Genomic DNA, 16,107 nt, shown 5'->3' on the forward strand with positions numbered 1-16,107 from the left:
TCTATCAATAGACCCTCCTCTAAGAACTGTCTCTGTCCAATCCACATGCTCCTCCGCACCAATCGGTTTTCCCCCATCTCTTAACATTAAAAAGGTCGCAGAGCAGTTTTAAAACTAAGTGCCAGCAGTCTGGATCCACTATGGTTTAGGTGGAGCCCATCCTTCCTGTACAGGCTCTTCCTATCCCCAAAATTTTCCTAGTTCCTTATAAAACTAAACCCCTCCTCCCTACACCATCGTCTCATCCATGCATTGAGACTCTGAAGCTCTGCCTGCCTACCTGGCCCTGCACATGGAACTGGAAGCATTTATGAGAGTGCCACCATAGAGGTCCTGGATTTCAGTCTCTTTCCTAGCAGCCTAAATTTGGCTTCCAGAACGTCTCTGCTACCCTTCCCTATGCCATTGGTAACTACATATACCACGACCACTGGCTCCTCCCCAGCACTACACATAAGTCTATTTAGATGCCTCGAGTGATCCGCAACCTTTGGACCAGGCAGGCAAGTCACCAAACGGTTCTCCTGGTCTTCGCAAACCCAGCTAACTACATTACTAATGATCGTATTTCCCATTACTAACAACTGCGTTTTCCTACTGACTGGAGTTCCTTCCCCCAGAAAGGTAACCTCAGTGCGAAAGGATACCCTAACATCTGGAAGGAGGGTCCCAACTATGGGAAGGTTTCCTTCTGCTCCCATTGACTGCTCTCCTTCCCTGAGCCTTAACAGCGCAGGGGCTGTCTGACTGGAGGTGGGACAATTCTACAGTGTCCTGGAACGACTCCTCTACATACCTCTCTGCCTCCCTCAGCTCCTCCAGTTCAGCCACCCTGGCCTCCAAAGCCTGTTGCAGTCTCTGAGGGCCAGGAGCTCCTTGCACTGAATGCACATATACGCCACCCGCCCATAGGGCAGGTAATTATACATGCTACACTGGGTGCTATAAACAGAATAGCCCCCACTCTGCTGCTGGGCTTCTGCCTGCATTCTCTCCTACAGCTACCTATGTTATTGAAAGGTTTTTTAGTTAAATCAGGAAGTTTTGATTACAACCTTTAAATTAAACTATAAAGAATGGCAAGTGTCCCTGGCCCCTTCCCACTCCTCTTCAAAACTCTGTTTGCTGCTCCAGGTCTCTGACTCACTGCTTTATAAGCCCTGGCCTGCCTGATAGCCCCGCCCCCTGACTAAGGCTCAGCCAATTAACAGAGGCTTCTAGATTTCAAACCTTTAGAAGCTCACAGTTTCCCACTGCCGGCCACAGCACACGCTCCTTTAAACAAACAAACCAACCAAACAGACAAACACAAGCTCAGGCACACAGCAAGTAACCCCTAAACACACACTACAGACAGCCACTTACCTCAAGGGTCCCATATTTGCTCTTTTTTGCTGGAGAATGCCCTCTCAAAACTCCCTGTTTGCTGCTCCTATTCGCAAAGGCTGTTGCTCCTGTTCGCAAAGCCTACTTTGGAGAAGTTACATAAAAGAAAGAAAAACACAGCTACATGCTTTGTCCCTCTAATCTATTTTCTGAGTTTTCCTTTGTCAAAAAGTTTCTATTCGCTTTCTTGATAAATATCCATTGGGAAACGTAATGCTTTCACTTCCTGTAGTGTAAAGTATGATCTTTGTACAAGAAAGGCTAGTCAAGAAAACCTGTTTAGGAAAGTAGATATGAAATATCAGATGACAAGTAACTCTGTATTATACAAAGCAAGACACTGCTAAATATTTTAGGTTAGCAGGTGAGGCCTGTTGTTGACCAGGCAAAGTCACTTTCCATAGATTACACTTACAGGACAGTTAAATAAATTTTAATAAATTCTATTTATTTTAAATTATATTTATATGCTTGCAAAAAACTTCAAATGTTATTAATTTTATTGAATAATTACCATACATAGTAAATTTGAATCAGAAACTCATAAAGCTTCTATTACTCTTTCCGTAACTAATTTGAATGATTTTGTGATTTGTAACAGTAAAAATTTTCTTTGCACGAAAATGACAGTTGAATAGGTGACTCGATTTTAATGTTGTTAGCAAATATTTTTTATGAACTCTTATCATAATAGCCATGACTTTTTTCCAACAAAACCCCAAAATAATTATTTAAACCTTTCATCTAGGATATTACAGTGTAAAAAGTAGTGCATTCAGGTAATTTAAATGGCAGGATTGTGTATGCAAAATTTGATATCTGTAGGTAATTGCAAAGTATGACTTTATTTTGCACAAACAAATACACAAACAATCTATTATATTTTGAAGAGTTTACCTTTATTGATGAAAAGTAAACTTTAAATCTGTTGAGTCCTTTTTATTTTGTCTGGTGCAGATAATCATGAGCCATAACACGGTGTCTAACTCTGAAACCTTATAATGGGAGTGCAAATCAGTCTGTTGCTTATCTTTTTTGTAGTGATGAGGAATCTGAACTCTGCTCCAGCTAGCTGGGAAATAGAGAAGCTGAATAGTGACTTGAAAGTACACAGTTTGGAACAGGAAATAGAAAAGCTGAAGAAAGAATGCAACAGTCTCAGAAAAGAACTGCAGAAGGTACTGTTGTTAAATTATAGAACTGAAACATGAATAGGCTTATAAAATTAAAACGAGTATATAATATTGAACCTTAACTTTACTTCAAATACTTTTGTTCCCATGAGAAATATATACATGAAAGAGAGCTAAATACATATAAAACAAATGAAAAATGAAAACCTTCATAGTAAAACTACAATGATCTTCCCAGGAAACTAATCTCTTGTAAATAATGCTGTATTTATATGTGGGGCTGATGGCACAGCCTTTTGCAAAGGTTGCCCATCACCTGATTATAAGACTGTTTTAGTTACTTAAAATGTTGCCGAACTTCAACCCTGTGAGCTGAAATTTTCCATGCCCAATATTTGCCTCAGTTTGTGGGGGTTTTTTTGTGGCGGTGGGTGGGGGGTAACTTTAGCCAGGTCAACTATTGTAGACAATAAAGTTAAAGAAAAAGATGTTTTGCCCATCTTTAAAACAAAACTAAAAGCTTGATGACCTTTCATTTGAACAGCTCTGTTATCACATGGTTAACGTCAGAACTTGAAACTTAGCAGAGCAGTGGCCTTTTATTGGGCATACGTATTCTGCTGACCCTGTGAAGATTCACTCAAATAAGCTGCAAAGCCTTTTGAAATACTGCAGATTGAACTGCTGATAGCCACATCTTAAGATTTATGAGCAGCAAAATTCCCTAAGATTCAGACTGCAATGAGCATGCCCGAGTCTCTCACTATTCCCAATGCTGACCAAACTATAACATGCCCCATTTCACTCAGAACAACTGAGCATGCTCCAATCCAGTACTAAAAGGGTAAAGCTAAGCTGTCCCTGCAGTGGCTACTCCCACATACTCTGGGCGTGAGGGGTCCAGGACTTGAACTCTGAGACCAGAATCCTGTTTCTCCTGTGTTCTCAATTGCCTCTTTTTTGGCATATATGTAGTCTGAAGTAGGAAACCACCTGATTCCTATGCAGTGGGGAAAACACAAGACCAAGGATCAGGAGGGAGTAAATTGGGTCAAGGAGTCTGGTAGAATTGGCACTGGAGGCTACTCAGAGAAATGAAGTATGAGAAGTGGCATATAGTTGGTATGAGGAAGAATACTGAAATTAAATGGGGGGAGACTGGGACTCCCTGGGCAAAGAAACTGGGACAAGGAATCAGGTAAGAAGAGAGGCAAAAACATGAAAATGGGAAGGCAGTTCGGGAGAGACTGAGAATGAATTAAAACCCTGGTGGGAGAGGCTGAGACTGGGAGCTGTTAGAGGGAAGGGGAAGGCAGATGAGGAACTGGGGGAAAGGGGGCAAGGGGCAGACTGGAATTGGCAGGGCAAGGAGACTGAGAACAGAAGTTAGAAAAGTGGAGACTAAGTCAAAATAGACCAGGAGAATAGGACTGGGACAGACAGTCAGGAATGGGAAATAGAGAGGACTGGGAAAGGAAGTGGATGTGTCAGAATGTTTTATGGTTAGTAGGCAAACTCTTCTGCCAGTTCCCCAAGAGTCTGCTCCCTTCCAGATCCTGGAAAAAATTCCAGGACTTTTACTATTTCTATGCTCTGCTGTCAGCAAATGTCTCTGAAATCTACTGGCAAAAATGTGTGTTTCATCCCCATCTAGCTTTGGTGCATAGAGGTTGTCGACTTAGTACTACCATTACTATGTTAATTCAAGGGGGAAAGGATGCTCAATGGAGATTCTAAAGGTTCCAACCTTGCTGATGAATCATGTGGATATTAATATGATGCCACGAAATAGAATTTCTCTTTTTTTTTTTTAAGTAATTTGCTTTTTTAACTTCTTAAGTGACAAACTCAAACTATTTTAAGAACATTATTAAGGTTGCCAAGTTAAGTGCTCAAAAGTTAGGAAATGCCAGAATTAGGGTTGCCAGTGCAAACTGAATTTGGCCTCTTATTATGTGTGAAATTTAATAGTCCTTAATCACATGATAACTTACTGTTTTTCCCAGAAGATCCCTGCCTCATCTAGTACACAGAATAAACTTGTACTATGGATGAATCAAAGCTGTGTGGTAAAAGAAGCTTTGTTTATAGGACCTTTGCGTCACAGAATTTGCAAGACATCTAGACTACGTCTACACTACGAGTTTTCTTGGCAAAAAATATGCTAATAAGGGACTCATTTGCATGAGTCACAATCTCATTTGCATATTTTCTGTTGATCTGTGTTTTGCATAAAAACAAGTAGTGTGGACATTTTCTTTTTGTGCAAAACCCTCTTTTCCCACAAGATCGGTATACCCATCTTCTCATCCCTGTATAGTGAGGTTGTATCCATAGTTGATGTGGGAATTTTTTTTTCCCCCAGTATCTTTTTATCCAGGACTGTATTAGAAATGCCTGTGGAACTGATGGTAATATTTAGATCTTGTTTTTATATGCAGCCAATCTAGAAACAGCCAAGGTCTGCTAAAGTTTTGATCTCATCAGGAGATGACCAGGGATTGAAAACTTCATGTAATTTTTCTTATTCGTAGTACCTTCCTCTTTGGAGGGCTGTTACACTGAGGATGCTTAAGCCTAGATTTGCAATCTGATTACTATTAATTAATTAATTAATTAATTAAACGTCAGTGGAAGTTGCAGATACCGCCAAACCTCATCTATCATAGGTGTTTGTTGATTAACATGCCGCAGAGAAATAAAAATGTTACACAATTTAAAGGGGCCAAACCATATATTGTAAAATTTAAAAGGTACAACAAGGAAATAGGTGAACACTCTTAATATCCCACAACCCAAGAAGAAATAGGAGGATAGTAAAGTACCCCACAAACACAAGGATTACACAGACAATAATTACACTATCCAGCTGTCGACAATGGACGTGATGCACCTGTCTCTCAAGTCTTTGACTAATTAAAGGCTCTAGCGAGAGACTAGGAGGAGATCCCTTGCAGCGATGCCCTCTGCGGTGCTCTCGACCTCAAGCCGTAGGCTCCTTCCGAGCCCTTGGCGAGGAACAGAGAGGCAGTCCCTCGTAGACCCTGGGGACGGGTGGAATGCAGGCAGGTAGTGAAGTCCTCCTCCGGGGCCTTCCGCTCCTGGACGCAGGATTCACTGCTGGTAATTTGCCTGGCGCTGGCCTTCAGGTTGATTCCGCTCTTCAGCTGGAACCAGCGATAGACGAGCCACTCCTGTACCCAGACTGGATACACAAAATCCTAACTAAACTAACACGACGCCTCCCGTCACGATATAATACCCCAGCCGCTTGAGCGTAGAACTGACGCATTATACTAACAGACAGACTTGATGACGAACCTCTAACTAACCTAGCTACCTATAGACATGGATAGGGGATAGGGTGGAACGCTGCAGACGCAAAAAGGCAGAGAGACGCAAACAACGAACAAGCAGAAAAGGTTAACCAGAACTTAAGTAGGCTCTCCCCATGAATATTTATGAGCTGTAGCTTTAAACTCATTGGACCTTGTCTAGGTAAACAAGGGTCTCTGATTGGGTGCCTGAATAAACAGCTCTTAACTGTCTGGGGTGAGTGTACTGTGTGCAGCAGCACATGGTGACGTGTGCAGCAGAAACTAGAACCATCTATGTAAATTCATGACAGTCATTACATATTGAGTGTCACTGCTCATGCATATTGATGAGAAGGCGGGGGACCACATTACAGGGCTAAAAGACCACTTTGTGGTTTTTCAAGTTTAAGGCCAAAACCTAGAATCAGATTTCTTTTGGTGTGTTGAGGGCACAATTACTATTATTTGTTATAATTAACATTTTCTGTAAATGTATTAAGCTACTGTTTGCCTTAGTCTTTAAAACTTAGTTCATGTGGAAGGAATGTAGTCATTTGTGCACATTGTTTGTAAAGACATTTAAATTATGCTGCAGTCATGCATGAGCTCTCAAATGTAAGCTGCTGATCTGATTTAATGCAGCTACATTAGAGATGTAAAGGGTTAACCGATTACCTAGTAAGCATCGCCCTTACTGGGTAATCAGTTAAGTGGCAGCCTGCCCAGCCTGGAGCAGTTCCCCTACCTGCAATTTCCACTGTACTGCAAGCGGGAGATGCTCTTGTGTGTTGGAGCAGCCCCTCACCTGTGGCACGATGCAACAGGACCAGCCTGGCCAAGCAGCTCCCCCACCTGGCTGGATCCTGCCTGTGGGATCTTGGTTAACTGGTAAACATAATACTTAATTGGTTAACTTTCTAAAAGGAATTTTATATCCCTAAGCTATATACTGCAGAGGAAAACAGATGAAATTGTTACTTTTTTTCCCTTCAAACAGAGGCTATGCTACCTTTCTTTTTTTTTCTTTCTAGTATTTATTAGCAACAATGAATAGTCCTGTGGCACCTTATGATACGTCTACATAGCAGGACTCAAGTCCAGTTAAACTACACAGCTTCAGCTACATCAATTGTGTAGCTGAAGGTGAAATGACTTAACTTGGCTTTTGGTGCTGTCTGCACAGGAGGAAGTTGAAGGAAGAGCACTCTTCCTTGGACTTCCCTTACTCCTTATGAAATGAGTTACCATGAGTCAGAGTAAGACGTCCTCCAGCTTGACATTATTTCAAAATAACTGCTTGCAGTGTAGATGTGCACTGTGTTTTTTTGAATAATGTTAGTTATTACAAAATAATGCTGCTGTGTAGAGGTATGCTTAGAGACCAACAAAAATATATAGGCTATCATGAGCTTTCGTGGGCAAAACCCACTTCTTCAGATGAGCTCATTTGAATAAATGGATTTTGCCCACAAAAGCTCATAATACTATTTATTTATTTATAGTTTCTAAGGTGCCACAGGACTACTCATTGGTTTTTAAAGTTACAGATTAACATGGGTACCCCTCTGAGACCTTTAACGCTATTAGTTTACTCCTAGCTGCTGAAAATTATACATTGAGTTTTTGTTAAGATACACATCGTTAATACTGGCTGTCAGGCTTTGGAGGCTTTGTTGGCCAGCCTGATCAACTGATTCTTGTCATTTGTTATGTTTGCACAGAACATAACAAGGCTTAAAATTTTAAGTGTTTGAGCTCTTCTTACTGAAACTTTTTCTCCGTCTCTATATGCTCATCTATATTTTGTCCACTAGATGGTGCTAAAGGGAATTGATTATCTTGAATTGAGAATTCATTCACTGTTAACTTTCCTCTCCTTAATAAGTGGTTTTTTTTTAAATGTCTAGTGTTATTGTAGGTGTCTTTTCAAAACATTTTGGAGACATAACTGGGGACGGTCTATTAATTGTGTGATACATTCTGAGAGATTCCACAGAATTAGGAGGCTAGTTTTGTTTTGATAGTGCACTGAACTCTGTTGAATTAATAACTGTTGCAGTAACTGTCTTGTCTTAAAGAAGAAATACATCTTCCCCTCAAATCCACTAACACACATCAAGGAACAAGGTTTTATATTAGCTTGTTTATAGCACTGAGACTGACTGTCTTGCACGTGAGCAGTAAAAGAGGAAAGTAACATTGCCAGTTGAAACTTTGAGAGAGCTCTGGGATTTATGAATTAGGGATGTTAAAATGCATGTGTTCAGGCGAACACATAACCACTGAAAATGTAAGTGGTTTCATGAAAACTCACTGGAGAGGAAGCTGCCTGACTTTCCCCACTCTCTGCGGGGCAGGTGGGAGCTGGTGTGTGCAGGGAGCTGGCTTAAAAACCAGCTCCCCATGAGCTACCTCACACACAGAGGCAGTAGTGAGGGGAGGGAGCTTGGAGGGGGAACGGCATATAACTGAAGGGTAACTAATGAGTCATGTTGGTGAGTTAACCGTTTACACTATTACATCCCTATTATGAATACGAAACAGTTTAAAAACATAAAATTAAAGAGAAATGGCTGCTATCAGGACATTCTGGTTGTATTTTTAGTATTATAGATTTTCTTATTTCAGTTTTGCATAGTGGGCGTATGGGAGTCTCATTTTGCATCAACTAAAAGCTTTGCTGCTAATAGTGGATCCTTTTATAGTCACAATGACAATTGATAGCATGTTTACGAGAATCGAATTGAAATTTTTTTTGCTCTTGTAATACTAGATTATATTTAATAATGAACTAAATTACAAATGCTGTTTTTAATGTCATTATGAGTAGGGTATCCTACTTAAATTGTACAAAACTTTTATAGGATAAAATCACATGAAAATAAGCGCTTCAGAGTTAATAGAAAAGTTACTTAGACTTTCAATGAGTTAATTGTGAACTTTTTATTCAGAAGGTAGAATTTTCAAATCTAGATGTCCAAAGTTAATTGATACATAGAAAGCCTAAAGGTGGGATTTTTCCAAAGCATGTAGGTGACATGGGGGTACAAATCTCATTGACTTCAATCTGCAAACTGTGATGCAGTATAATGTGGTCGAAACACTTCAGATTAATTATTTTGTGATAGTTTGATAAAGCAAAAGGTGGTGTCTGCAAGTATAGGCCAGACTATTTTGTTACCAATTTTTTGGTTGATTTGTTCTCTCAGGAATAATGTTAATGGGGCTCGAGATTTGCCATTTTGTGTGAAACTTCTTAGTAGAAAATATTTAGGCCCCATAACTTTCTGAAACATTCACAGTGAGGGGATAGTATTGTTTCATTTTACTCATTTTCTCAATACAGAATTGATCTTGGTGTTTAAACAGTAATTCAAATAAGCAGAATTTTTGTAGGAAATTCATGTATTTTTTTCAAACTTTTCATTGTAAAATGACACATCTCCTTCCCTTCCTGATATTCATCAGCTAGTGAAAGTTAAGACCCTCCTGCTTGTAAGATCAGATACCACATAATTGACTACTTTTGTTATAAAGCTTTTGAACATGAACATGAAATAGAGTTGACTGGCTGTTTGTTTGTGTTTTTTCTTTCAGGACCAGGGTCAAGAATTAAATCTGTCAAATGGAGATTTCCTCCAAAAACAAAACGTTCAGAGGTATGAAGATTTGTGGTTCTTCTGTGTTTCACTTTTTTTGTTGGTATTTGATTTAGAAATTATCATTGAGCTGATGTGGCAAATTATTCTATGAGTGAACTTATTTGAATAATAGGCTAACTCATCCAAGGTAGCTTGCTGTATAAGCAGTTACAAACTTAATTACACTTCCTGTTTGACAAAATTTATTATTTTTGTTCTTGTTGATAAATTAGGATAAAAGTTAAATCTACTGTTAACTCTGTCAGAGACTGTATTTTTAAATCTTCTGGATTGTTTCCAGATCACATACATTAAATACTAGATTTAAGGATGGTATAGCAAGTGTATGGAGTTTTTTGCAAGCTTGCATTGTGTGTTGAGTTTGCTTTGGGTAGCGGTATCAAGGCTAAATGTGATGGAGGATGGATCCATGATTCTGCTTTCTACATCTTACTGGTATATCTGGATTCATTTAAGTTTAGACACCAGGAGTTGTAGTTCTTCTTTTTGTACAGTGTTACGTAGCCATTATGGAACACTGTCGTGGAGTGAATTAGTCCTTTAAATGCAGTGGGCTCAGCTCTGCCTTTGTCTGGTTTCTTCTGAATCCTAGAACTGGAGTGTCCTCGGGAGAAGCATCTGAATGGAGGGAAAATGTAACCATCAAGGGTCTCGTGAGTAGGGTTGGATGTCTAGGCTGGAAGAAGATCCTGCTAGAAAAGATTTTCTTAGACTCAGACACATCAGCATTTGGGAAAGGCTCTGGGTGAGGCCCTTCACAATGACCAGAAAAAGGTTTGTGAAGGACAAGAGGAGTTGGGAATGCCTAACATGGGATGGCTGCAGAAGCAGGAGACAGATTTGAGGTAGTAAAAATCTAATAGTAGTGCAGAAAATAACCTCAAAGAAATAGCGATGTCGCTACGTGCACTTAGAGCAGGTGGCTGTTTCACAACTTGGATCTGTGAAGCAGAAGACTGGGACTAGAATCCCCTTCATCTTCCTCTGCTTCTGAGTGAGTAATCCTGACATATGGTAAAGGATTGATTGTGCTCTTTGTGAGAGTGCTATGAAGATCTTCTGCATGAAGGGGAGAGAGAATGTCATTGGAACCTTGGACTGTTCAAGGAAGGACTGAGGACTATTCAGTTCTGAAACCGGGACTGTGATCCAACACCTGTGATGAAGGCCCCTGCATTGCAAGACCCAGTACTAAATCCCTACCTTGAAGGAAAGAATAGTGAACATCAAGAAATTCAGAAGCTCATTATAGAGGCTGACAAGACTTGTGTTATGTTGAGATTTTTTTGTTTATCCCTGGAAGAAGGGCTTCTGATTGAGCTAGAGAGCCAAGTCACCTTAATGCACCAAACCACTGAACCAATAGATGGTAAATCTGAATGGAAATAAGGGCGAAGAGCAGGAACAATAAGACAGTACTTCTGGAGGACTTCTGTGCCACTGTGTGCATGCGTAATTAATGAGCTATGAACATTTTAATTTTTTTTCTGCAGAAAAAGCTTGTGCTGGAAAGTTGCTGCAGCTCTGCCTTCTGCCCACCAGAGAGTGCTGTGGCAGTAGAACAGAGCAGCAGGTCCCAGCCAGTTAGGGAAGAGGGAGGATTTGCCTTCACAGTGCCTGTTGGCCAGGTCAGGAGACATGGGGTTCATAAGGACTAGTGGGGGAGGATGGACTGGATCAGGGACTGAATGAAAGTTGAGGTACAAGACCACATGGGGATGGGAGGAGTGCAGGGCCATCTAGAGATGGGGGAGTGGATATCTGGGGGGGGGGAGGCACACATGTGGACAGAGGGTGCAAGGTTATATTGAGGTACAGGGAAAGATGGGGCAAATGTCTGATTGAATGGGACAGGCTGGGAGTCAGCCAGGGTCTGCAGGGGAGAAGCTTCTTAAAAATCCTTCTTTACCTCCCCAAAAAACCCATTCCCAACTTTTCCCACCTACCCAATAATTGTCCAAGTTCACACTCAGGCTCCTTCCCAGCAATTACTTCCTTCTCCATTACTCCTACCCTTTATGTTGCTTCTGAGGGGTGCAGGACATATTGTTCTGAATTGCAGTTTAAATGAATTATTACATAGAGTTCTGTGTTAATACGCCTAGTAAGGAATCTATTTGTCAAAAACATTTCCTGAATCTTTTTTGTTCTCTGTATTGTTACAGACATTGACAGGCAGGTATTTTGAAATAAATTATCAGTAAATTAAAACTGGTGATTATATTGTTTTACTCTTACTAACAAAATGTGCAGAATTTAAAAATTTTGCAGACAGTATTTTTAATGTTTTGGTTCAGAATTCCTCCAGGAGCAGATATAGATGCTAGGAAAAGGGGAGCCACCAGTGTTACAAATGTGATCAAGTTAAGAAAAAGGTATTCAGTAGAGGCAAAGTGGTGGTAGAGACTAATTCTGGAGAAAGTGATGGCGACAAAGGGTCTTGTGTCAGGGATGATGTCAAGATTCTTGGGCTTGGGAGCAATGTTACTTTTTTTTAATTAAGGGGAACAATAGCGGAGTCACGGAATGAGATTAGGGTCTCTCGAAGTGTACTTCAGTTTTGAAATATTCATTTGTAGGTAGGTAGATGTTCAAAACAAGCAGATGTGTGATGGCATTGGAATGTGAGTCATCACATAACAGCATGAAGCCACTTAATGTGCTGGTGACATTAGAAGCTAAAAGATCAAACAAAAGACAGGACTATGCAGCACTTTAAAGACTAACAAGATGGTTTATTAGGTGATGAGCTTTCGTGGGCCAGATCCACTTTCTCAGATCAATATGTGGAAGAAAATTGGCACAATTTGTTGGAAATAGGCATTCAAGGCAGCAGATGAGCATGCATGAGACCTTAGCTACTTGATCAGTGTAGTTGAAAAAGATAGTGACTAACATCTGAAAAGCCACACTGATAACAGGTTGAGAAAAGGAATCTGTGATCAGAGATAAGAGTAAACTAAGTGCTTTGAATGGTGGTATCAATTATGTGCAAAATACTCTGCTGTGTGAGCACATTATGTAATTTGAGGCTTTGTGTACAGTGCTTTAGCATGGTTGTGTGGTCAGGGTACCAGCACTGTAGGTAAACCACCTCCACAAGGGATGTAGCTTACAGTGCTGGGAGCCAGTTCATACTGCGCTTTATAGTGCTATAACTTGCTGTCACACGTGTCTGAGCAAGAAAGTTGCCGTGCAGCATAGTGGCATTTAGACAAGCCCTAACACATGAGCCAGAATTGAGCATATCGTGGAGCAACAATAGCTACCTCCCATCAGTGACCATAGCATGCCACTTAATCTTAACATCCATAGTTTTATCAGAAGGCAAAACAAACTTTTGCGAAGAAAAATTGAGCTCATATGGCAATTTTAAGGCCAGAGTTTTACACCTGGAAGTTTTCTCATCTTTTTATTAGTAGTAAAGTGAAGCAGATAGAAGATTCTTGGGTAGCTAGACTGCAATCTGATATAGGGCTTAAGATGAACACCTTGCATCATTCCAGGAAAGAGAGGGAAGCTAGCAAAAATTCATGGATCACGTGTGTAATAGTTATGGTAACCTGTTCCACTTAAGTTATGTGGCCCACTAGATTTTGCATTGGCTAAAGCGTAACTGACCTTTGTGGCTTGCCCCTTATGCAACCTACAGATAACAGGGGCATAAGACATCAACTAAAAGAGTTCCTGGCTTTCTTATCTATTCTTTTATTTCCCAGACATTCAGACATTAGAAAAGGCTTGACATGTAAAAGGAACTTGCAGCTGCTAATAGGAAGGAGTTGTGTCCTTCTACTAAAATTGGAGCTCATGTGGGGCCCAAAGACTTTGTCTGAACTGCAGAAACAGCTGTTGAATGTGTTCCCAGTTGAATTTTACCCTTTTCTCAAATAATGTTATCAAACTTAGATATCTTCATGCTGACATATTCTAAGATGTCAGCAGAAGTGGAGAATGCAAATGACCTAGCCTAACCTGGAACTAGGAAGTGAGGATGATGTTACAAATTATTAATTCTCTTCACTTGACAAAAACACATAGTATTCCTACTGAAAAATAAAATCCGATGACTGCTTGATTATGGATCTGTGCTCCATAATCATGTGTGTATTGTAATGTGATACATTGTTATTGTGCTTGCCTACAGGGAATGCAGAATGGCAAAGAGTTCAAATGTACTTGGGAAAATGCCCTTTTAAGGAAAAGATTTGGGTTTAAAGGAATACAGTGGTTATACTGATAAATGTGTTGGTTTATTTGTCTCTCACATCCAGACAGAAACAACTTTGTGTACTTATGTAGTTTTCCACAAGAGGGGGGAATAGTACTTAGTAATAGGAAATTGTTAGTCATAGCATGTTGAGCTTACTTTGCCTGTTCATAGGGGGAAGGAAATCAGAGGGGGAAGAATCAATAGTACTGTTGGTGTTCCTTTCATTTACTCTACAGTATTTTTTTATGACTATTTCATAGGGCATGTTGTATCCGAACTATTGCTACTTACTCTTCATCTTAAACTTGTCGCTAGTAGTTTTTTCTTGTGGTTCAAGTTGCAGCGTGACAGTCAATCTTGCATGTCTGACAGCAGAAGTGTTATCTCAAGATAATGTAGTTATCTGTCCTTCAGTATAGAAGAGTAAATTTAGTTGTTTTTTTAAAGCAGCTTTCAGATAGCAGCTCAGTGCATGAATTAGCATATGTATAGTGTGGTTTGATTTTGTAATGTGAATAACTATTCGTAATACCATTGAATGTACAGAAACGTACAGAGCAGTCAGGAGCTCTTGTCAAATTCTGAGACCGGTTTCTCTGTTAAACATTTATTGTAGCAAACAACTTTATTGTTTACTGAGGGAGGGCAGATGTGGTTAACTAATTTTTTGTGGCGTAATCATTTCATGCTTGTCAACAGCTTGAAAAATCTCTGATTTAATATATCTGTTTTGAAATGCCAGTTTGCTGAAGACTTAAACAGTTATGTTTGAGCTAGGAGTTTTCCAAGCAGTATTTCTAAAAAGATTGTACAGCGGTAGATAATTTTATTGAGGAGAGAAATGTTTTAGTAAAATAAGTTGTAGTATTTCACAGACGTTTGCAATTAATACATTTTAAAAATATTGCAGTAATGGGATGTATGTAGTGAATGGATCAGATTTTTTTATATTAAAAACATTAATAGATCTGAGATTAAAATAAAGGTGTGTTTATGTATACGAGTAGAGTTGCCACTGTTGCTTAGTAATTACAGTTTACAATCTGCGTATATAGAATATTTAACTGTGAAAAAAGGTTTGTAGTAATTCAAGAGTTAATACATGTAAGGTTCTATCCACGTTGTACATTCTCATCTGGAGGAAAATTGTACATGAAGTGAAATTATCAAAAGTGATAGGCAATTCAAAGTAGGGATGTTCGATACCAGGTAATAGAATAGTCAAGTAACCGCATGAATTCTTAGTCGTTCCTAACTATTTTGTAGTATCCAGGGGTGGGGCCAGCAGCCAGTGCGCTCAGGCCCCACTCCTGGGGAGCCCCATGCCACCCTGCGCTGTTGCCTCTGTATCTGTTTAAGGCAAGCCAATTTATAAACCAGCTCCCCTTGTGGACCAGCTGCCTGTTAGAGGCAGCAGCATGGGGTGGCAGCAACCCCTGTAGGGGATAGTGGGGGGCTGAGCTCCCGGTCCCGGTGTGAGCTGGAACTAAGACTGGCTGCCTACCCGCCTGGCTCCTTAAATATACTTTAAATGCACAACTGCAGAAGGCGTAGGTTCCGGACCTGGTGCGAGCCAAGACTGGGCTGGGCTTCTGGCTAGCCTGTTAAAAAATTTACTGGCAAGGGGGGTGGTTTGAAATTCATGTAGTCTATAGCATTAACCGATAAGCATTTGCTTATGGGTTAATCGACTACACTATTGCATCCCTAATGTAGTTTCCACTCTAAGCAACTTGTGGTGAGCCAAGGATTTTGTGAGAACAGAATTCTTAATTTAAAAAAAAAAAAGGGGAGGGAGGGGATTTTCTTCCAGCAGTTGACTGACAAAATTGTAATACCTTTGGTGTAAAGCACTGGGCTAACAGTGAATGCGTATTTTAAAATATTCCAATAGGTCTTTCAAAGTGGGAGTTGATCTATCTGCTGTTCAATCTTGTAGAAGCATGAATGCTACTATCCAATGATTCTATTTGAAAGCACAGGGACAGATTTTCAAACCAGGTTAGTTCTCAGCTGCTTGTGTTCTCAGTAGGAGCTGCAAGGTACTGAACACTCTTTGAAAATAATCACTTTATGTGCTGCATAAACAGAAAAGGAATTCCCTTGAAAATCTGGCTCTGGTTGTGGGGTTTTGAGCATTTTTGAAATCTGGTTCATAGAATTTTATGTTCTGAAATAATGCAGTTCTGCAGTGTGTGATGTGTACCTTCGTAAGCATCTATTATGTATTGGAAAAATACTCTGAAGGCTGAATTATCTGCTTATCGTTTAGATTATTAAATAGTTCTTCATAACTGATATATTTTGCTTAGACCCTTTCATAACTTTTCTTGGCAAAATCTGCCTTGCTGTTTAACCATGGTGATTTAAACAGGTAATAAAGTGCCTTAAATAAC

The 16,107-nt window shown here is 39.9% G+C and overlaps 1 protein-coding gene across 1 annotated transcript in view; it reads left to right on the top strand.

The window, feature by feature from the left end:
• AZI2 (5-azacytidine induced 2) overlaps positions 1 to 16,107 on the top strand; it is a 50,213-nt gene that overhangs the window by 24,439 nt on the left and 9,667 nt on the right. The window contains exons 5-6 of the mRNA XM_006134305.3: positions 2,428 to 2,564; positions 9,434 to 9,495. Coding sequence (XP_006134367.2) covers positions 2,428 to 2,564; positions 9,434 to 9,495 — 199 coding nt within the window. The remainder of the gene's footprint in view (positions 1 to 2,427; positions 2,565 to 9,433; positions 9,496 to 16,107) is intronic.

This window comes from Pelodiscus sinensis, chromosome 2 (genome assembly GCF_049634645.1).
Source record: "Pelodiscus sinensis isolate JC-2024 chromosome 2, ASM4963464v1, whole genome shotgun sequence".
NCBI classification, from domain to species: Eukaryota; Metazoa; Chordata; order Testudines; family Trionychidae; genus Pelodiscus; species Pelodiscus sinensis.